General features: G+C 42.7%; 3 protein-coding genes across 5 annotated transcripts in view; 2 read left to right on the top strand and 1 right to left on the bottom strand.

Moving 5' to 3' along the window:
• Positions 1 to 358: 358 nt before the first annotated feature.
• On the top strand, positions 359 to 5,292 carry LOC129717491 (uncharacterized). 3 transcript variants are annotated; one of them, XM_055667429.1, is made up of 5 exons: positions 359 to 455; positions 670 to 885; positions 1,337 to 2,389; positions 2,664 to 2,899; positions 4,159 to 5,292. In XM_055667429.1, exons 1-5 carry the CDS (start codon positions 388 to 390, stop codon positions 4,686 to 4,688), a joined length of 2,103 nt encoding a protein of 700 aa, XP_055523404.1. In that variant the 5' UTR covers positions 359 to 387; the 3' UTR covers positions 4,689 to 5,292. The 3 variants fall into 3 exon arrangements, with proteins under 3 accessions (XP_055523404.1, XP_055523406.1, XP_055523405.1); XM_055667431.1 differs by lacking the exon at positions 4,159 to 5,292 and adding an exon at positions 3,157 to 3,774; XM_055667430.1 differs by having other exon boundaries at positions 399 to 455; positions 538 to 885.
• LOC129717493 (hatching enzyme 1.2) lies at positions 4,764 to 22,766 on the bottom strand. The gene is made up of 2 exons (XM_055667434.1): positions 22,011 to 22,766; positions 4,764 to 5,634 (listed from the first exon to the last, which is right to left on the bottom strand). The coding sequence occupies exons 1-2, from the start codon at positions 22,657 to 22,659 to the stop codon at positions 5,363 to 5,365; spliced, it is 921 nt and encodes a 306-aa protein (XP_055523409.1). The 5' UTR covers positions 22,660 to 22,766; the 3' UTR covers positions 4,764 to 5,362.
• The window catches only part of LOC129717492 (uncharacterized), a 53,731-nt gene continuing 36,174 nt past the window's right edge, over positions 5,896 to 23,452 (top strand). The window contains exon 1 of the mRNA XM_055667433.1: positions 5,896 to 5,933. The gene's annotated coding sequence lies outside the window, so the exon portion shown is untranslated. The remainder of the gene's footprint in view (positions 5,934 to 23,452) is intronic.

The raw sequence follows: 23,452 nt of genomic DNA on the forward strand, positions 1-23,452 counted from the left end.
AAACTATTCGCAGAGGTAATGCCCCTCAAATCACTTCTACGACATATTTTGCTACGAATGCAAATTTTCGAGCGCGTTTTCGAAAGACTTGTCCTTCACTTGTTTCTTTGAACGTTTGTTTGAACGAATCATCAATCAAAATCAAAACCTCCATACAAAATTTTACCAAAATTATAGCATTTTATTAAGCTGTTCCGTTGTTTTTACCAATTTTTATGCTAGTGGAAACATTCAGGTTTACGTTGTTTTTACGTGTTCGCTTGGTAACATTTTTTTTTAGTGTAACTTTTAATTAAAATTTCCCTTTCTTTACAGCCCTGCGCTTTTCTACAACCGAAGAAGAGTGAAAGCTGTCAAACTTCGCCCGCTTTGCTCGCTTGGCCGTTGATGCTCTCTCTGCTCTACTCACGGTCGGGGCACTTTCGCGTTTTCTTTCCATTCGTGACTGTGATTAGGTAAGCATCGCCTCGTGTGCGCAGCTCTTTCTTGTGCTGTGAGTTTGTTCCATTTCCTGTGCACTTCTTGTCTACCCAACAGCAGGCAAGCACGGCTGGACCGTGCTGGGAAGTGGTACATCTCCCTTCGTGTATATAACGAACCGCAAACCCGGCGGAAGATGCTCATTCGGCAAGTAAAACGTGTACTAATTGCGGCCACATCTGTTTGCAGCCATTCGACAGCTAATAGCAGCAGCAGTAGTGTTCGTAGCGTACGTCCAATCTCCGCATACAGGCAGTACAGCAGCTTGCTGCGGCCGGAAGTCGTTTCCCAACAACACCAACAGCAGAGGTCAGCGGTGCTCCCGGAAGTAACCAGCAGGGTTTATTGCCACTCTTCAGTAGCAGCAGTTTTAGTGGACAAGGAGAGCAACGAGGATTTCGAAATGTAAGTAGCGCACATGGCTTTATTTTTTTTTCTTTTGTTTAATTACCAATTTCGAAATAAATCAATTTCTTTGCGAAATTTAAATTTTTCTAACCAATTTTCGCATAAGAAAATCTTTTCCGATATGATGAAATGGCTGGGAAAAAATGCATCGAAAGCGCGTGCTATGCTCAATTCAAAATGGCGTCCGATTTGTAATTTTCCCAGCTGGGCAACGAGTGACGAATAGCTCTAGCTAACTCGGCTGAAAACGTGATGTCGGATGACGTCAGAAACAGGCAAGCATGCGAAGTCAGTTGGAAGAGAGATGAGAAAAATCATCTGTTTCGAAGGGGGGAACGTTAGAAAATCGGAACGGTTAACTGTTAGCTCTGTTGTCGATTTTCTCGCTTGTGCACCGTTGCCAATGTTAAGCTAGCTAATAGAGTTTCGTTTCTTACTTTGCTTGCAGGGCTCCGCGATTTGAACGTGACGACTACAAGAAGGACTCGTACCGTGGCGTGAAGCGCACGGGTACGGAATTCAAGCGCAGTAACGGTCGTGACCGCGATGGCGGTGGATTCCGTGGTGGTGCAGGTGGAGGTGGTCGGTTCGGTAATTCGTCCGGTGGTGGCCGTGAGAAGTGGTCAATGGAGAGCAAGCAACTGCAGAAAATTAACTGGAGCAAGATGCAGTTGGCTCCATTCAAAAAAGATTTCTACCATGAACATCCGGCTATCAGAAACCGCTCACAGCGGGATGTTGAACGGTTTCACGAGAAGCACGACATCACCATAATTGGCAATTGCCCGAAGCCGATCACCGAATTCGACGAAATTGACATGCCGGACTATGTGTTGAACGAAATTGAAAAGCAGGGCTATCAGAAGCCGACACCCATTCAGGCCCAAGGATGGCCAATTGCTTTGAGTGGTTTGAACATGGTCGGTGTAGCGAAAACCGGTTCCGGTAAAACGTTGGGTTACATGCTGCCCGCTATCATCCATATTAATCATCAGAAGCCTGACCCGAGTATCCGCGGTCCATTAGTCCTTGTTCTGGCGCCGACTCGTGAGTTGGCCCAGCAGATCCAACAGGTGGCGACCGATTTTGGCTCGTCGTCGTACATTCGCAACACTTGCTTATTTGGAGGTTCCAGCAAGGGACCTCAAGCAGGGGATCTTCGTCGGGGAGTTGAGATCGTTATAGCCACTCCCGGGCGTTTGATTGATTTTCTGGAAAGTGGAACCACAACGCTGCAACGCGTCACCTATTTGGTGTTGGATGAAGCCGATCGTATGTTGGACATGGGTTTCGAGCCTCAGATTCGCAAGATTCTGGAGCAGATCCGTCCGGATCGGCAAATTCTTATGTGGTCTGCCACCTGGCCAAAAGAGGTACAACGCCTAGCCCGAGACTATCTGGGCGATTACGTGCAAATTAACGTTGGATCATTGGAGCTGTCTGCTAATCATAATATTACTCAGCACGTGAAGGTCATCGAGGAACACGAGAAGAATGATGAGTAAGTAGTTTTGTTATTAGACTAGTTGAAATGGTTTTCGAGCACAGAGTCGCTGGTTGGAATGTGAAGTTGCAAACTGCCTTGTTCCACCAGTGCTTTTTAAACTGCTCGAAAAACAAACTCCTCGGCACATACAAAACTCAACCTTTAATAGTAGGGTTGCAGTGTTTTCGAGTTTCGAACGCTGAGGAGACATCTAAATTTTTAGATTAAACAATTTAGTTTTTTTTTTTTTAAATATATTCTAAATCGAGCATCTCTCCCTTCCCAACAGACTTGGAAAACTTTTAGACACCCTGTACGCTCGAGGCAACCCGGGCAAAATTTTAGTTTTCACCACGACGAAGCGCAAGTGCGACCAAATCTCCAACTATTTGCGTCGCTTCGGACAAGATTCGGTTGGCATGCATGGCGACAAAAGCCAGCAGGAACGCGAACGTGCATTGAATCGATTCCGCAACTCCAATAGCTGCATCCTGGTAGCCACCGATGTGGCCGCCCGTGGTCTCGGTAAGTTAACTTTTGCATACGCTATCAATTGTCTACCATCCATGATACATTTGATCCCGCAAAAAGTGTTACGCAAAACCCCATAACAACCAAAAGTAAGCGAGTGCCCTAAAAGTGGCTGTAACCGTCTTTCGGGTCATGGACGTCCTGAAAACCAGCGATAACCAAACAAACATCCGAACAACTTTGATGTGTGCATTTTGATTGACGATTGTTTTTCCCATTTTCCTTTTTCTCTCTCACTTTTCTGCTTTCAGAGGCCGGAACTTTTCGCGATGGGGATAAATTCGATGGCAATCGCTTGCGACTGCCAGTGCATCTCTGTAGTAACGCTAACACTCGCGACGCTTTGCATATGTTTCACCCGGGTACGGTAGACGTTCGTTGACCGTTTCCAGGCCGGGAAAAGTGTATGTGAAAAACCGTTTGAAAACGAAAGTTTGCAAAGCAATGCAAGCTAACCTAGCATAGGCGTAGGGCTGTTCCGAACGAACCCAGTGGAACAGCTTTGGCGCCTTTCGATCGAAAGAGATGGTAATATCCTCATCCAATGAAGATCCAATTCGGCCTCGCAGAATCGAATGGGGTGTGGTTGTGTAAAAGAGAGAGAAAACACACTGTGTAACAATCCTAAACGTCGATCAGCGCAGTTGCAGCTGCCCTGTCTGTCGCCACCTGTGCCAGCTTAGATCCTAGCTGAAACGAGGAGGGAGAGCAACAGAATCAGGATCGATCAGTCGGACCCTCCATCGTTCTCCCTCAGCGAACACGTTGGATCTGGGTGGCCTCTGGTTGGATGCCAGTCCGTCTTTTGCCATTTCCGGATGGCACTATTGGCGATGTAGATGACAAAAAAAAATGTTCAAAAAATCCTGTCATCCTAAATTTGATTGACGGATACGTATTGCCGCAGCAGCAGTCCGCGTTTCCCCGGCGGACTCTGTCGGCAAATGCCACACTTAGGTTCTAGTCTCTGTCGTTGGACGTCGAATGGTTTGTATCTCTGGTTGATTTCTAGGTTTTGTTCACCACATTTTATACATACATCATCTCAGTATCATTAACGCATGGAGTCGTCATCTTTCGTGTATTCTTTTGCTAAATATTAAATCGATTATTTTGTTAACGTAGATCATCTGGATAATAAATTTTGCTAAAGAATACTATTCCAGTTAGTTCAGCATTCAATCTAGATTTAGGAAAAGACATAACTTTTGGTGTTTTGGTTTCCTTTTTTTGATTTATGAACGTAAACGCAGACGTTGACGGCATCAAAGTGGTCATCAACTACGACTTTCCGCAACAGACAGAAGATTATGTACATCGGATCGGACGTACCGGTCGGTCTGAGTCAACCGGAGAGGCGTACACTTTCTTCACTTCTAACGAGCGAAAAATGGCCAAGGAATTGGTTGCGGTGCTGGAGGAAGCTAAGCAAACCATTCCACCGGAATTGCTGAAGTGGCGTCACATTGGTGGCGGAGGATTCAATCGCTATGGAGGAGGTGGTGGTGGAAACCGTTTTGGAACATTCAAGAGTGGACGAGGAAATGATTTTGGACGGGGCGGAAATGATCGTTTCGACAAAGGGGGCCCTAAGCGCTCTTTCGGAGGGGGAAGCTATGGAGGTTCGTCTAACGGATACGGAGCCTCATCCAATGGCTATGGAGGAGCTTCATCGTCTACCGGCGGCTACGGAGGTGCGTCATCATCGAACGGATACGGCTCTAGTGGTTTCCGGAACGGTGCAAGCAGTAGTAGTACAAAGCACATCAAGTTTAACGACTAAGCTTGCCGTAGTAGTATCTCTTACGCGAATATAGGTTTAACTTGTCGTCTAATATCTTCTAGCCACTAAGATATGTTCTGTTTAATTTAAAAACAAAAAAAAAAACAATCAGAACACAGGAGTATTGCTTTTAGAGTTTTTTTTTTGCTTCGGCAAAATAGTTGCGTTCATTTTATACACTAATACACACATTCTAGCTTGATGTAGAAAAACACACTCACAAAAAAGATAAATTTTTGCCCTCCGAGAACAAGCGAGAAGTGATGCATCGATAATCCGGTAAGATGAGAAAGATGAAAGTTAGAAGAAAAATAAACTTAAGAACTTTTTATTACTGTGATATACCCACTCTTGTGTATCACTTCGAAACCAATCGGTTTTTTTTTTTTTCATATTAGTTTATGTTTATTAGTTTGAAAAGGTAATCACCATCAACCAAAAACGAAGATAATTGTAATACAATTTGTGAAGGTTTCGCAGTTTGGACCACCCGCCCCCTGAGCCGGTGACATTCCCCCTATGTAGTGATTTGTACGCAGTTCCTCGATGAGAGAGAAGATATCGAAAAAAAAGAAAAGTAATAAACAAACCACTTTACAATAAATATTGTGTTTTAATGATGAAGATTATGATGGCACGCGTACAGTAGTTTTTTTGAGGACTCAGTAACAATATCAAATTCCTAAAGTCTTGCACAGGTTGTAGTACTTTTTCGTTAATCGCGGATTGTCCAAACACTCGTACAAGTCGTTGATCTTCAGACAGTCGGTTTGGCTGAGCGCCTGCCGCTGGCCGAGCTTGATGTTGGGCATTTTCGTCTCGATAGTGGGCTTCCCTTTACCGACGCTGAAGTAACTCTTGCCGTAGTGCATGATGCTGTTGTAGTCGTACTCGAAGCTGTAGGTGGTGTTCTTCAGGGATTGTTTCTCGAAGTTTGATTTGAACGCTGCGGATGGTAGCGAGAGAAGAAATATGAAAAGATTAGCTTGAGTAAAAAGGATCGTCAAAGCGTGGAAATACGAACAACTTTCGATACTTTCTCGATATTAGGAAGCATTGATGTCTTATCAATCCAAGCAATCTGCGTTTAAAAAGTGACGTTTTCTACCATTTTTTTTTACGTGGAATCAGAAAGTGCTTTGAAGCAAAAAACCAGAGCAAAACAACTTGAAACTATTTGAAGGAAAATGAAAATAGTTATATTTTCTTGTTAAACATTGATCACTCTATCCTGAAACCAACATGGTAAGTACTTTCCGTTTAATTACCTCCGTGAAGTGAAATTGAGAATAGGACAAGTGAAATGAGAAGGTTTCTTAGGTCAAAAATTCCCAGAAAGTCGATTTTTCCGTTTTTTTTAAATAACACCAGATCTTAACGTTCTCTGCCTTCTCTGCATTTCTAAGACATTTGGCATCAAACTAATTTTTTTTCCCGGTATCGAAAAATTTCATGAACTAGCGTGTATTTTTTTCATCGGTAAAAAATCGAAACTTTGACCGCTTTGAGGCAAGGATTGAACTCTGATTCATTTCGTTACTGAAAAATAAATCCTATATTTACCATTAGATCACAAATCAATCAATTTTCCTGACTTATCCCTTCTTCGTGGAATCATTTCACGGTTCAAAATGGTCGTGAAATAATTCTACGCGAAACGTCGTTTATTCTGTTTTCACTTACTGCGTGTTTTTTCACCTTAGGGGCCATCCACATACCACGTGGACAGCTTTGGTAGGGGGGAGGGGGGTTGGCTAATGGCCACGGTCCATACATTTTTTTTAGAATTCATATGGGCAGTTGTCCACGGATTGGGAGGGGGGGGGTTAAAAATCGTTAAAAATCTGTCCACGTGGCATGTGGATGGCCCCTTACTTGATAACAAAAACAGAAAATTACTTGGTGGTTAACGAAAGAATCACGTGGTCTTGGCTTGTTTTGTAGTAGGTGAAATATTTGGTAAATTGTCTTTCAAAAGATTTAATATTTATTGAACTCTATGAAAAATAATACACATTGAAAAAATAGTATTTTTCAAGAGTGATTAAAGATTTTGGACAAAGTTAGAAATAAACAGCATTTCTATATATTTTTTAAAATTTTATTAGCAGCCGTTTTTGGGGGTTTTCAAGAAAAAACATTTACTTTTTTTTATAGGGGGGGAGTTTGTAATGATTTATTTATGTACTAAAATATCTATTCAGAATTAGTATTGTGTGTTCTGCCACAAATGGTGACATTTCAACACAATTATATATATTTGTACGCTTTTTAGTATTATTGAATGTTATTAGCTTTCGCAGTTAAGATAATGTAATTGTAGGAAAATTATTAAACCTACTTGTCAAGAGAAAAAAAAAAGGAATAATAGGAATAAAACGAAACTTAAAATAAACTTAAAACTACCTTACTGACTATAAAGTGAGCTAATCGTTGCAATTGAGGATTGCAACGATTTTTGTCGGAATTTGTTGATAATTTTTTCTAATGTGACATATTTTCTAATGTTTCTACATTAGTGAGCATATGTAGCTCGTTCGTGCTAAACGAGGGAGGACGCTTCAAAATCATTTTCAAAAGTTTATTCTGAATCCTTTGAAGTGTCTTCTTCCTGGTTGCACAACAACTTGTCCAGATGGGAACTGCATATAACATTGCTGGTCTAAATATTTGTTTGTAAATTAACAGTTCATTCTTGAGACAAAGTCTAGAATTCCTGTTGATAAGAAGATATAAACATTTGATATATTTATTGCACTTTGACTGGATATTTTCAATGTGCTCCTTGAAAGTAAGATTCTTATCATAAATTAGCCCTAAGTATTTAAGTTGATCAGACCAAGTTTTTGAAGCATTAGGGGAAATCTTCCATTTTTGTAAGTATGAAGAAAATATATCTAAACTTTTTTGAAGCCGACTGCATATAACACGAAGGCTTTTTCCTTTTGCGGAAATACTTGTATCGTCACAAAACAGAGATTTCTCACAACCTGGTGGTAAATCAGGAAGATCAGAAGTAAAAATGTTATATAAGATTGGGCCCAAGATACTCCCCTGAGGCACACCAGCTCTAACAGGCAATCTATTAGATTTACCATTTAGATAGTTAACCTGGAGAGTGCGGTCAGTTAAATAACTTTGTATCATTTTTGTGAGGTAAAGCGGAAAACTAAAATTTGACATTTTAGCTATTAAACCTTAATGCCAAACACTGTCGAATGCCTTTTCTATGTCTAGAAGAGCAGCTCCAGTCGAATAGCCTTCAGATTTATTAGTTCGAATCATATTTGTTACTCTAAGTAACTGATGAGTAGTGGAATTCCCATGGCGAAAACCAAACTGCTCATTTGCAAAAATTGAGTTCTCATTAATATGTGTTATCATTCTATTAAAAATTATTCTTTCAAAAAGTTTGCTAATGGAGGAAAGTAAACTAATTGGTGGATAACTTGATGCCTCAGCTGGATTCGTTTCAGGTTTTAAAATTGGAGTGACTCTGGCATTTTTCCATTTCGTAGGAAAATGTGCTAGTGCAAAGCATCTGTTAAAAATTTTTACCAAGAAATTTAAAGAGTTTTCGGGAAGTCTTTTGATGAGGATATAGAAAATCCCATCATCTCCTGGTGCTTTCATGTTTTTGAATTTTTTGAGAATGGTTCGCACCTCATTCAAGTTTGTCTCCAATACCTCTTCGGAAAGAAATTCTTGGGTGGTGATCTGAACATACTTTTGGTTTACTTCATTTTCAATAGGACCTACTACGTTCAAATTTGAGTTATGAACGCTCTCAAACTGCTGAGCAAGTTTTTGAGATTTTTGTTCATTCGTTAGAAAAATGCAATCACCATCTTTAAGGACTGGAATGGGCTTTGAAGGTTTCTTAAGAACTTTCGAAAGTTTCCAGAAAGGTTTAGAATAAGGTTTTAGTTGTTCAACTTCTCTCATGAAATTCTCATTTCGCAAGAGAGTGAATCTATGTTTAATTTCCTTTTGTAATTCTTGAAAAATAATTTTCAAAGCAGGATCACGAGATCTTTGGTATTGACGTCTCCGTATGTTCTTCAAACGTATAAGAAGTTGAAGTTCACTGTCAATAATTGGTGCATTAAATTTCACTCTTGCCTTAGGAACTGATAAATTCCGGGCATTGAGTATTAAGCTGCTAAAATTTTCTAATGCTCTGTCAATGTCAGCACTATTTTGTAAAATAATATCATCATTCAAATTTTCCTCGATCGTAGAACGATATCTATCCCAATTAGTCTTGTGATAATTTAACACAGATCTAGTGGGATTTAAAATAGTTTCATGGGAAATAGAAAATGTTATGGGAAGATGATCAGAATCAAAGTCAGCATGAGTTAATAAATCACTGCATGAATGGCTTTGATTTGTTAGTACCAAATCAATTGTAGATGGATTCGTAATAGAAGACAAACATGTAGGACCATTTGGAAATAAAACTGAATAAAATCCAGCCGAGCAATCATTAAACAATATTTTTTCATTGGAATTGCTTTGAGCATTATTCCAAGATCGATGTTTCGCATTAAAATCACCGATGATTAAAAATTAAGATTTATTTCTTGTGAGTTTTTGCAAATCTCCCTTGAAATAATTTGAAAAGGCAAATACACTGCGGCTATAAATAAAATGCCAATACTTGTTTCAATTTCAATTTCCAAACTCTCGATAACTTTGGTTTCAAGATGGGGTAAAACACGATGTTTTATTCGACGGTGGATAACTGTTGCAACTCCACCACCGGCAACATCAATTCTATCAAACCTATGAACTATAAAATTTGGGTTCTTTTTTAGTTCAATATTTGGCTTTGAAAGCGTTTCAGTCACAACTGCAATATGCACATCGTGGTCTGTTAAAAAATTGAAAAATTCATCCTCTTTCGCTTTTAAAGAGCGAGCATTCCAATTTAGAAAATTTACAGCATTATTTGAAATCATTGCTGAATTTCAATTTCATAACAATATTAGTTGTAAATTTTATACCTTCTTGAACAGCCTCGTACATCGAGTTACAGTTCAACAAAACGGACATTAGCTGCAGCATGGATTGTTGTAGGTATTCAATCTTTTCGGGAGTTGGATTACCTAAATCAATACTGGCTGACTTTTCAGCACCAAACACGAATGGTTTGTTACTGTTTGAATTTGAAATATTACCTGAAAGGACACTGGCATATGAACAGCCTGGTGTTGCCTGAACAGGATTATTTTTCTGAAATTTGTTATCTGAATTTAAATTATTACCTACAGACACACCTGCTAATGAAAGTGCTGGTGATGCGTGAACAGTACTGAAAGTCTTTTGATTACCCACATTGACAACAGGTTGTTTAGAATTCCTACGTTGTCTAGAAGCAATAATTTTTGACCTTACAGGACAATTAAAGAAATTAGATTTGTGATTTCCCCCACAATTTACACATTTGAAACTATTAGTGATCTCTTTCACGGGGCAGATATCTTTCGTGTGACTAGTGTCACCACAAATCATACATTTTGCAGCCATATGGCAGTTTCGAGTTCCATGACCATAGGCTTGACAATTCCGACATTGCGTAAGATTATGGACTCCTCCATGTCTCTTGAAATTTTCCCGCTTTATTCGCACGTTGAATAAAACACGTGCTTTTTCTAAACATTTTAAATTATGTACTTTGGTACGATCAAAATGCACTGAGTAATTTTCCTGGTGTATTCCAGTTTGAAAAATTTTGGCATTTGCCTTTCTTTTCATCAAAATTACTTGGTTGGGGGCAAAACCAAGTGATTCTGACAAACAATCTTTGATTTCATCAATACTTTGATCATTTGAGAGACCTTTCAACACAGCCTCAAACGGTCTCTCGTTTTTGGCATCAAAAGAGTAAAATTTATACATCTTTTCAGTGAAATACTGTAAAAGATGTTTATGGCCATCAAAAGATTCGGCCAAAATACGAATTTCGCCTTGGCGACCAATTTGAAAATTAACTTTTACATTCGATAGAAATGATGAAAGTTCTGATCGAAATGCTTTAAAGTTTGCTACAAATACCACAATAGGTGGAATTTTAACCTTCTCATAACGGCTTTATGCTCAGTATGAGAAGTTTGGAATTCTAGATACCCAACAGAAGAAAGAATATCATACCTGTTAGTCGAAATTTCAGTGTCACTTGGAGGAGATGCCTCACGTTTCCTTGATGCCGCATCAAAGCGAGCTTTTTTGTTTTTTCCAGGCATAACTGGACAACTTCACTACACTTTCACTTCACTATAGAATTTAAGTAGAAATATCTCAAACCAAATTAATTCACTAAACACTCGTTAACTTTAAAAACAAATTTATTACTTTGCCTTTCAACAGGTAGTCTTTTAAAAAGATTGCCTGTTGAAAGCGAAAAACAAAATTTTAATATCTCTCGGTAGTCTAAGACTTAGCCTCGAGCTGTTGGTAAAATGCGACCGTACTGTAGGACAGTTCAAGTCGATTTGTGAAAAAACATTTACTTAGTTCTCCAGTTCCACAAGGATCTTGAAAGTTGGAAAAAAATTAATTTCCCACAACAACAAAATGCTTCCTTGAAAAAACTTGAAAACGACTACTTTTACGCCAAGGGGAGACAACTGAGTATAGATTTGCATCCACTTTGGGAATCACTCGCTGATTGGTTGAAATTGAAAACCCCGAGTGCGTTAGAATTTATCATCAGGCTTGCTAGCAGTGTTGTTGAACAACATGTTTCGTTGTTTTGATTGTTTTTTTTTATGGTTTCACCTGTTATAATCTAATGGTTAGTCGCTTCAAATGGTGATTCGACAACTTGGAAGGAGCGTCAAACTTAGCTCCGGTCCTCACAAGTTTCTATCTCACGCCTCCACGAGTCATATAATACAATAGACTACCAGTTAAAATATGGACAGGGACACAACTGGTTGGCGTTGCCTGGGCAATGTTGTCATCCGACAATAGCTAAGTGAGAAGGTGCGACGCGATCGTTGGCGCGGTAACCATATCTCGGCGGTAGAGGAAATGCTTCGCCAACCCGAGCGTCTGTCCACCAAGATGGTGCGGCTCAAAACAGCGTCTGATCTCCATGTTAGGAGCGGCTGATCAACGTCCTGGTGTCAGCGTGGGACTCTAATCAGAGCTGACACGATGGCCCTCCGGCGAGACAGGGGGTTGGGGAAGGCCCAACAAGCCGCCCCGAAAAACACCAAATGTTGCAAATATCGAAGAAGTTAATACGGATCGGAACAATCGGCACAGACCCAGGCGACGAAATAAGGACTACGATTGGAAACTCGGTACATGGAACTGCAGATCGTTAGGCTTTCACGGCTGCGACAGGATCATATATGATGAACTAAATCCACGCAACTTCGAAATCGTAGCACTGCAGAAACTTTGCTGGTCGGGACAGAAGGTATGGAAAAGCGGACATCGGGAGGCTAATATTTATCAGAGCTGTGGCACTACCAACGAGCTTGGAACGGGCTTTACAGTGCTGGGTAGGATGCAGTCTCCCGCGGTATGGTAGTCAGAAGTACCTTTTTCCCCCGCAAAGACATCCACAAAGCCACCTGGAGATCACCTGACTTACGAGTGGAGAATCAAATCGACCACGTTCTAATCGATGGTAAATTCTTCTCTGACGTCATCAACGTTCGCACCCACCGCAGTGCGAATATTGATTCGGACCATTGCCTTGTTGCAGTATGCATGCGCCCAAAACTTTCGACGGTGCGAAACACGTGTCAAAGTCGCCCACCCCGACCAAACATCGGGCAACTACGGGACACCGAGGTTGCACGGGAGTACGCGCAGCAGCTGGAAGCATCATTACCAACGGAAGAGCAGCTTGGCGCAGCTACTCTTGAAGATGGCTGGAGGGATATTCGATCAGCCATAGGTTGTACTGCTGTAGCGGCGCTTGGTACTATGGCTCCGAACAGGAGAAACGACTGGTTTGACGACGAGTGCAAACAGTTAGTGGAAGAGAAGAATGCAGCACGAGCGAGAATGCTGCAACACCAAACGAGGGCGAACGTGGAGCGCTACCGACGCGCACGGAACAGGCAAAACTCGGTCTTACGGAAGAAGAAGCGCCAGGAGGAAGATCGAGATCGCGAGGCGTTGGAGGCACTGTACCGTGCGAATGACACACGAAAGTTCTACGAGAAGCTGAACTGTTCCCGCAAAGGCTATGTGCCACAAGCCGACATGTGCAGGGACCTGGGCGGCAACCTTCTCACGAACAAGTGTGAGGTGATTGACAGGTGGAAGCAGTACTACGATGAGCACCTTAATGGCGATGTAGCAGAGGACGACGACGGAGTGGAAGTAGATCTCGGTGCACGCGCAGATGACGACAGAATCCCAGCCCCTGACCTCCAGGAGGTTAGAGAGGAGATCGGCCGGCTGAAAAACAATAAAGCCGCTGGAGCTGACCAACTCCCCAGCGAGCTGTTAAAACACGGCGGTGAATCACTGGCTAAGGCGCTACACTGGGTTATTGCAAAGATTTGGGAGGAGGAGGTAGTACTGGAGGAGTGGATGGAGGGTACAGCGTGCCCCATCTACAAAAAAGGCGACAAGTTGGATTGCTGCAACTACCGTGCAATCACGTTGCTGAACGCCGTCTACAAGGTACTTTCTCAAACTCTGTGCCGTCGACTATCACCGTTTGCAAGGGAATTCGTGGGGCAATACCAAGCGGGATTTATGGGTGCCCGCGCCATCACGGACCAAATATTCGCGGTACGGCAGGTCCTACAGAAGTGCCGTGAGTATAACGTGCCCACACATCACTTGTTCATCGATTTTAAATCGGCATACGACACAATCGTTCGAGACCAGCTATGGCAGATTATGCACGATTACGGCTTTCCGGATAAACTGACAAGTCGACGATGGATCGGGTGATGTGCGTAGTTCGAGTTTCGGTAACACTCTCGAGTCCCTTCGAATCTCGGAGAGGGTTCCGACAAAGTGGTGGATTATCGTGCTTGCTAATCAACATCGCTTTGGAAGGTGTGATACGTAGGGCTGGTATCGACACGAGTGGCACGATTTTTAGAAAGTCTGTTCAGCTCTTTGGCTTCGCCGATGACATTGATATTGTAGCACGAACCCTTGAAAAGATGACGGAGACGTACATCAGACTGAAGGCTGAAGCCGGACGAATTGGACTGGCCATAAACGCATCGAAGAACAAGTACATGAGAGGAAGAGGTTCCAGAGAAGACAGTGTCAACCTCCCGCCACGAATTCATATTAGCGGTGATGAAATCGAGGTGGTAGACGAGTTTGTGTACCTGGGCTCACTGGTGACTGCTGACAACGACACCAGCAGAGAAATTCGTCGACGCCTTATGGCAGGAAATCGTGCCTACTTTGGACTCCGGAGGACACTCCGCTCGAATAAAATCCGCCGCCGCACGAAGCTAACCATCTACAAAACACTGATCAGACCGGTAGTCCTCTACGGCCACGAAACCTGAACTATGCTCGTGGAGGACCAACGCGCCCTTGGGGTTTTCGAACGAAAGGTGTTGCGTACCATCTGTGGTGGAGTGCAGATGGAAGATGGATCATGGCGGAGGCGGATAAACCACGAGTTGCACCAGCTGCTGGGAGAACCACTCATCGTTCAAACGGCGGAAATCGGGAGACTACGGTGGGCTGGGCATGTCGTTAGGATGTCGGACGACAACCCGGTGAAAATGGTTCTTAATAACAACCCGACTGGAACAAGGCGACGGGGCGCGCAGCGAGCAAGGTGGCTCGATCAAGTGGAAGACGACCTGCGGGGCCTCCGCAGACGACATGGCTGACGAGCTGCAGCCATGGACCGAGTTGAATGGAGACGACTTCTTCGAACAGCAAGCGACACTTCGGCCTGGAGCTGACTGGTAAGGTAAGTACATCCTATGTGAAAGGGAAGATGTGGTGAGACGTCTTTATTAGTTGTCTGTGACCTAACGCTTACACATAATTATTTGATGTTGATTTCAACTTCTATGTATGAGATACCTTGAATAAACGGGAAGCGATTTATCTTTAAGTAACAATCGAGCTAGAGTGTTTTATTTACGATCACAGTATTACACCGCTCATAATAGTTCTAGACAGCGACAACAGCAGTCGTCCTCCCTTAGCAACAGCATTAGCAGTGCAGTAGATACCAGCGATGGCGGAAAGCGGCCACAGCTGTGGCGTAGCAATGGAAAGCGCACTAGTTGCAGCGGATTCCAGCAACGATAGCAGCTGGGCCAGCTGATGTAGGGACAGTGGATACCAATGGCAGCGTATAGCGGCCACAACTGTGGCATGACTAGTGAGGCACTTTAGTGAAATGCAGTCTCTGTGCGATAGTGGGCACTAGTAAATGCATTCAATGAAAAGTTGACTCATTTTGACAACAGTGAGCAGTCTAGCTTTGAGTGTTATGTCAGCATTTCCCTGTTTACTTTATCACAACGAATACTTTGTTCGCACTGTAAGTGATAACGCAAAGATGTAATCGGCATCTTATCCGATACTAACCTGATGATTAAAGCGTTGTTTTCACTTGAGTTAATTTACATTTTTAAATTTGTAAAAGTTATAAATTTTACTTTATTTCCGTGTCTCAGAACGTACTGAATTATATTTTCCTTCAGTCATGAGCACGACATCCGAAAAAATTACATCTCAAAATTTAAAAATTATCAAGCCCCAATCATGACAAGCAACTTACTATATTATTGAAAATTGTCAACCCTTGTTGAGGCGCAAAAATCGATTGATCTGATTAGTTAACGTTTATTTACTAAAAAAAAGTGACTGACACGCAAGCAGCCGGGTTATCTTTCTTGTAAAAGTATTCTACTTCAACCTTGCGGTTGTGGCTTTGCACACAACCCTCCTGTTATTTTTTTACGCGGCACGTATCCCCTTGCGTATAAAAATTGATCAAAACATGACCACGTGGTTTAGGAATGGTCTCTTAGTAGTGCGTCAAAAAGCTGCAGAGATCATTCTGTGCCGAACACGCATCAGGATCGGATGTGTTTGGTGAACGCTCCGATAGAATATAAAACAAAAGACGCGCGAGCAAATGTTGGCATTGTTTGCCTGGTCGAGTGAAGGTTCAAGGTCGCCCGCTTTTGTGCAACTGTTTCGCATCGTGGCTGTTTGCTGGTGCGTAAGCCGATTTGGCTGCTAAGTGATTTGTGCTACAGCAGTGGACGAGAATCTCAACACAAAGGAGGAAAAAGAAGAAGCCAACAGTTGACAGCGAGTTGTGTCGCTGTGCTGAGTGATCACACACCCGGCTCGCTGCTGGTGGCTGTTTGGAGCTGCTGTATTGGTGCTGCTGGCTGTAACGGCTGCAGCTTCGACCGTTCGGACAACCAACCCTGCTGAAAGGAGAAGTAAAGAGGTACGTGTTCTGTCGGCGCTAGTGCGCTAGATTTAGCGCGATGGATGTAGATCCCTCGCCTATCGTATGCTGGGAGCCCTGTAAAAATTGTAAAATTTTCAAGCATTTTTTTCTGGGAATCGAACCATTTATAGTAACAAGTTGTGCCAGGCATAAAAAAAATGACAATTGATCAATATTTTGCAGCAAATGAGTTCTTTATGTTCAATGCTAATAAACCGGTTGATAGAAATTCCGAAATTTCGAAATTATAGTTACTCTCAAGCAGTTTTAGAAATTAGTGATTTTTACGTATTTTCGAGCATTTTCAAAATTAAAAAAGTTATCAAATCTCGCGGAATCCGATCATATAATCGTCGGAGGAATGGAAGTTCATAACATCACGAACACATCCTCGCAAATATCTCATCCGGTAACGTCCGGATTGGCATTTGCGACCCGTTTGAAAAATGTTCTTTATGACGAATTTTGACGTTAAGTGTTCACGCATACACGGGAAATTTCTGTGTTTCAGCTCAACAAAGATGAAATGAGATTAGTTTAGTGAATGAATTCCAACTAATTTAAGTTACCTCAAAAATAACTTGATGCACAGAATCAATAATCCAGGTGAATAACACTCCGTACAAAAGGCTTTTTCCAACCTACGTAGGTTCCACGAGGCATCATAGAATTTGTGAGCATCAAATTAATAGGTCAAAATGAAGATATTTTGCTACATCATTTTTCTGGTAAATTCTTCAATTTGTTTCGCTGTCCGTTTTGCGAAAACAAATCATTCGAGCATATTACTTCTTCTGCTCACTAACATTAATAAAGACACATAGGCTATGTAAATGTAAACATTAAGTTGTGTGTGTGATATTTAGAGATACTTTTTGATATAATACTCGAACCAGCCACTTCCATTTCTCACTTAAATATTTCCCAAAATATTGTTGAATAGCAGCAAAAATTATTTTGGCCAAGTTTTCACCCGAGTTACTCCTCTGTGCAGCGCAGAGATAGAATCAAGCGGTCACTTAAGGAGCGTTCAAAGCGATCTTACGCTGAGATGCTGAAGAAGACCGTGACCACTTCTACCATAACATCGAACCCCTTTGATCTGTTGTCCTCTGATGAAACCGATTCTGACGATTCACCAGCGGGAACAACTTATGCCAATCCTAGGGCGTCTAGAAAGAGGAAAAATATTTCCTCTCCTAAACTTCCCCGAAAAGGTCCTAAGATTTCCCAAAGTGAAATGAAAGTTACAAACAAACCAAACAGTGCTGCGGAAAAACCGAAGCAAACTCCTCCTGGGCTTGCAAATTTAAAGTCCCAGAAGGAGTTCCCAGCACTGCCAGGAACATCTAAAACCCCAGTTGTTCCTTTTGCACTCCCAGTTGATGAAACAAACTCTGGATTAGTGAAATTTTCTGACATTGTGGACTGGATTTTTGAAACTTTCAATGTACCCGATCCAATTAAAATTTTTCTTACAGCATTCCTCCCAACAGTTAGATCATTTTTGAAGCAGTTGACTGCCCAATGGCCCCTTCTTGCAGCGATTGTATCCTTCGATGCCCAATTCATCTGCGTATACGAAGGATTCTATCTCTGTCTTACAGTGGAATTGTAGAAGTATTTTACCAAAAACGGATTCATTTAAAGTTTTAATAAATAGAAACAAATGCGATGCATTTTCCCTTTGTGAAACTTGGCTTACTTCAAATATTGATCTCAACTTCCATGATTTTAATATTATTCGCCTTGTTCAAGACACCCCATATGGAGGAGTACTTCTAGGGATTAAAAAGTGCTATTCTTTCTATCGTATTAACCTCCCCTCGATTCCAGGCATCGAAGTTGTCGCATATCAAATGACAATACAAGGTAAAGAGCTTTGTATTGTCTCAATATATATTCCTCCCAGAGCACAGGTTGGGCAACGGTTGCTCTTTGATTTAATAGAACTTCTCCCCTCGCCACGTTTGATTTTGGGAGACTTCAACTCTCATGGTGTGGCTTGGGGTTCCCCCTACAATGATAACCGCTCCTCTTTAATCTATAACTTTTGCGATGACTTCGACAAGACTATTTTAAACAACGGTGAAATGACACGTATCCCGAAACCTCCAGCGCGCCCAAGCGCTTTGGATCTATCCTTATGTTCGACGTCGCTACGGTTGGATTGCACATGGAAGGTAATCCTCGATCCTCACGGTAGCGACCATCTGCCTATTCTTATTTCAATTACTAACGGTTCAACTCGCATGCGACCAATTGACATTCCGTATGACCTCACACGGAATGTCGATTGGAAGTTATACGAGGAAATGATTTCAAAAGCGGTCGAGTCGATTCAACATCACCCACCACTTGAAGAATACAACCTCCTCGCGGGCTTAATCCTCGACGCCGCGTTGCAAGCCCAAACGAAAAAATATCCCGGCGTAACGATCAAAGAGCGGCCTCCAACTCCGTGGTGGGACAAAGAGTGCTCCGATGTCTACACGCAAAGATCCGACGCGTTTAAGGCCTACCAGAAGGGATGTATACCTGGCGACTATATACGGTATTCGGAGCTTAATACCAAGCTTAAAAGCCTGGCTAAAGCAAAGAAACGCGGATATTGGCGTCGGTTCGTGAACGAGACGTCGAGGGAGACATCGATGAGCACTCTTTGGAACACAGCCCGAAGAATGCGGAATCGCGTAACGGTCAACGAAAGCGAGGAGTCTTCAAGTAGGTGGATATTTGATTTTGCCAGGAAAGTATGTCCGGACTCTGTTCCTGAGCAAAACATTGTCCGCGAGGCGTCTCCGGGCCACGAAGCGATTGAATCACCTTTTACGATGGCAGAATTTTCAGTTGCCCTCCTGTCCTGTAACAATAACACGCCTGGGTTAGATAGAATCAAATTCAACTTGTTGAAGAATGTACCCGGCAATGCCAAGAGGCGCTTGTTGAACTTGTTCAATAAGTTCCTGGAGCAAAACATTGTACCGCAGGATTGGAGGCAAGTGAAGGTGATCGCCATCCAAAAACCAGGGAAACCAGCTTCTGATCACAACTCTTATAGGCCGATTGCAATGCTATCCTGTATCCGGAAATTGATGGAAAAAATGATACTCCGTCGTTTAGACCATTGGGTCGAATCAAATGGTCTACTATCAGATACTCAATTTGGCTTCCGCCGTGCCAAAGGGACGAATGACGTGTCTTGCGTTGCTTTCAACAGATATTCAGCTGGCGTATGCTCGCAAAGAACAAATGGCGTCTGCGTTCTTGGACATTAAGGGGGCTTTTGATTCCGTTTCTATTGTCATTCTTTCGGGTAAACTTCACCGACAAGGATTTTCTCCAATTTTGAACAATTTTTTGCACAATTTGTTGTCCGAAAAGCACATGCATTTTACGCACGGCGATTTGGCAACTTTTCGCATTAGCTACATGGGTCTTCCCCAGGGCTCATGTTTAAGCCCCCTTCTTTACAACTTTTATGTAAATGACATCGACGAATGTCTGGCAAATTCATGCACGATAAGACAACTTGCAGACTACAGTGTAATCTCTGTTACAGGAGCCAAAGCTGCCGATTTGCAAGGACCATTGCAAGATACCTTGGACAATTTGACTGCTTGGGCTTTACAGCTAGGTATCGAATTCTCTCCGGAGAAGACTGCGATAGTAGTTTTTTCTAGGAAGCATGAACCTGCTCAGCTTCAAACACAATTAATGGGTAAAACGATTTCTCAGGTTTTGGTACACAAATATCTTGGTGTCTGGTTCGACTCTAAAGGCACCTGGGGTTGTCACGTGAGGTATCTGATGAAAAAAATGTCAACAAAGAGTGAATTTTCTTCGTACAATAACCGGACAATGGTGGGGAGCCCACCCAGGAGACCTTATAAGGCTTCACCAAACAACGATACTGTCTGTTATTGAGTACGGGTGTTTCTGCTTCCGCTCCGCAGCAAACACACATTTGATCAAACTGGAGCGAATACAATATCGTTGTTTGCGTATCGCCTTGGGTTGCATGCAGTCGACCCATACGATGAGTTTGGAGGTCTTAGCTGGAGTACTACCATTGAAAAACCGCTTCTGGAGCCTGTCTTCTCACATTCTTATCAAATGTGAGGTCTTGAACCGTCCTGTGATTGAAAATTTTGAAAGGTTAATCGAACTTAATTCTCAGACCCGTTTTATGACATTGTATTTCAATCACATGTCCCATAATATTAACCCTTCTTCGAATATTCCAAATCGTGTCGACTTATCAAATACTTCTGATTCTACTGTGTTTTTCGATACATCCATGATAGAAGAAACTCGTGGAATCCCGGATCATTTACGCGTGCAGCAGATCCCCAAAAATTTTTCCAATAAATATCGAAACATCAACTGCAACAATATGTTCTACACTGACGGATCACTTCTTGATGGGTCCACTGGCTTCGGTATTTTCAATAACAATTTAACCGTCTCCCATAAGCTTGATAATCCTGCTTCTGTTTACGTCGCAGAATTGGCTGCAATTCAGTACACCCTAGGGATTATCGAAAAAATGCCCACGGACCATTATTTCATCTTTACGGACAGTCTCAGTTCCATTGAGGCTCTCCGATCGATGAAAGATGTTAAGCACTCTCCGTATTTCCTGGGGAAAATACGGGAACATCTGAGTGCTTTATCCGAAAAATCGTATCAGATTACCTTAGCGTGGGTCCCTTCTCACTGCTCGATACCGGGCAATGAGAAAGCGGACTCTTTGGCTAAGGTGGGCGCATCAAACGGTGAAATTTATGATAGACCAATTGCCTTTAATGAATTTTTCGCATTTGTACGTCAGAATACGATCATCAGTTGGCAAAATGCTTGGACCAGAGGGGAACTGGGAAGGTGGTTACATTCCATAATCCCCAAGGTGTCGACGAACCCGTGGTTCAAGGGGTTGGATGTAGGTCGGGATTTCATTTGCGTGATGTCCCGGCTTATGTCCAATCACTATAGATTTGACGCGCATCTCCGTCGTGTTGGGCTCGGGGAAAGTGGTATCTGTGCCTGTGGTGAAGGTTATCACGACATAGAGCACTTTGTTTGGTCATGCCCTGTACACCGTGACGCCAGGTCTAAATTAATAGCTTCCCTGCAGGCCGAAGGTAGGCAGTCGGCTGTTCCTGTTCGTGATGTCTTGGCAAGCCGTGACCTATCCTACATGTCCCTTATATACGTTTTCCTGAAATCCATCCACGCCCCAGTTTAGTCCTACCCCCTTCCGCCTGCATCCAGCCTAACGACAAGAACACGTTAAGACCCCGGATCCGGAAACAGCAATCAGACCCGCACGATACTCTTAAGGCCCGAGGGAGACAACCCAATATGCCAGTCCGTAATATCTTGGCCCAGCAGCGGAACATGTGCTTACCTATGGCAATGAAAACCATCATACAGTAAACCAGTGCTTTTAATGCAAAATATTATAGCTTTAAGTTACATTTAGTTTCAGCTCGTAGTCGGCAGCGAGGATAAAAAATTTGCTTTTAGTTATTAAGATACTTTAGAAAGTAAGCTACCAGATATAATTGGCGTCGTTAAACATTAAATTGTATTTGTGCCGTGTCAAATAAATTATAGATGAACAAAAAAAAAGCTGCAGAGCAGTTGCTCGCTGGTTCGTCGCTTCTACGTTTGCTTACGGCAAAACCATTCTGACTTACTTACTTCCATTCATTATTTCTGAAAAAGTTAACTTTTCTAGGGGCTGCAAAAATTATACAACCAAAGGTTTCCGACCTTTTAAGAAAGACTCAATTCTTGAGTCTACAAAAAAATCCTCCACCCGTCTAGACGTTCGTCCTGTTAAAAACTTGTCACGCGATCAACTTTTCTACACACTCACTCACCCGGAATAATGTTATCCCAGTTGATCTTCACAAACCGATCCCGATCGGAACGGGACTGCTCGTGAAAGATTCCCAGTGCATGCATCAGCTCGTGCATGGCGCGTCCTTCATGGCCCAGGCAGTTGACATTCTGATGATCCGGTGGTTGCAATGAAACTATCTGAGTGCCGCCCGTTTTTCCGACGTAACTCCAGCAACCCTTCGGGTATTTGATGGGCCAGATCAGTAGGAAGTCCGTATCCTTACCATTCCATGGTACGAAGCGCACACAAGTCATAAAATTTAGCGTTCGAATTGCCTTCAGGATCGTTATGTGATCATCCACATCGTAGAGCGGACTGATCGCATACGGTACGGTTCGATTGGGCCACCGACGCTCCGGGAAAATATCCCAATTGAGACCTACTCTCCAATACTTGTACATACTATTATCCATAGCCATATCGCCCTGGAACAGACCGGGTGTCACTTCCGGATCTTGTTCGCCACTCTGCAGATATACAGACTGTTCCGCAAGCTCCACACTATCTGGAACAGGTGGATTCAACACATCCGGTATCTTGGGAAATATAACCGCACCGTACAATAAGTCCATCGTGCCGATCACCAACGTTAGCGCCGTCGCGCGGTGTCCCAGACTGAGGAACATTATCGGTTGGAGAGTTTCGTTCTATATTTTGGGTTGTAAATTGAAAATTTCACACTGAACGAAAAAAAAAAAAGAAATAACAGTGTTTTACGAACCGCGCGGAAACGTTGCCGTAGCCGAACTGAACGGACGAGACGAGAGAGAAAGGCTTCTGTTCCGGTCGAAACTGTCTGATCCTCCCGCGCCCCTCAGCAGCATGCCACGCCACTCGACATTGCCCCTCGGTGCGGCACGGGTCAGTAGATTTTCCTCTCTCGCCGCAGCCGCCGATCAATCGACCACAGCGCATATCGTTTGCATATCGTTACACATTCTCTCTTGCCACAGTGGTAGGGGCATGGTCCTGATTTTGAGCCGGTTGATCCGTTTTTAACAAGGCTTTTTTCCGATACTTGAATAATAGTTTTTTTTTTCTCTACCCTTGTTATTGTTTGGCTATCGAAACCATTACTGTATTCGCAGAATAACCCTCAGGCTAGCACTTTCTTCGGATGAGAACGCCGGACTCCACTGCGCACTGGAGACACCCAAAGTGAAAGTGAAACCTGTTTCAGGCGTCTTTGGGGCGTCGTCACACCTGCTGTGAGACATCTAATGAGTTTCCGTTCAATCGGCACGGTTATGATGATACAATCGCACTTTCCGTCACCACTGCCTACAATTTGATACCACACGCGTTTTGCATTGCCAATTAATAAAGCAGGTTTGGGCAGTGTTTACCACCATCATGAATAGTACTTTTCTTCAATAAGACATTCGACGGTTACACCTCGTGCTGGTGAGTACACCTGCA

Source organism: Wyeomyia smithii, chromosome 1 (genome assembly GCF_029784165.1).
Source record: "Wyeomyia smithii strain HCP4-BCI-WySm-NY-G18 chromosome 1, ASM2978416v1, whole genome shotgun sequence".
NCBI lineage: Eukaryota > Metazoa > Arthropoda > Insecta > Diptera > Culicidae > Wyeomyia > Wyeomyia smithii.

Bases quoted from the DNA above. Each gene is read 5' to 3' on its own strand.
- LOC129717491 (XM_055667429.1), top strand. From the start codon at position 388: ATGCTCTCTCTGCTCTACTCACGGTCGGGGCACTTTCGCGTTTTCTTT. The intron at 456-669 runs GTAAGCATCGCC...ATCTGTTTGCAG, and splicing joins CCATTCGTGACTGTGATTAG to CCATTCGACAGCTAATAGCA. The intron at 886-1,336 runs GTAAGTAGCGCA...CTTTGCTTGCAG, and splicing joins AGCAACGAGGATTTCGAAAT to GGCTCCGCGATTTGAACGTG.
- LOC129717493 (XM_055667434.1), bottom strand. From the start codon at position 22,659: ATGTTCCTCAGTCTGGGACACCGCGCGACGGCGCTAACGTTGGTGATC. The intron at 5,635-22,010 runs GTGAGTGAGTGT...TACCATCCGCAG, and splicing joins CTGGGATAACATTATTCCGG to CGTTCAAATCAAACTTCGAG.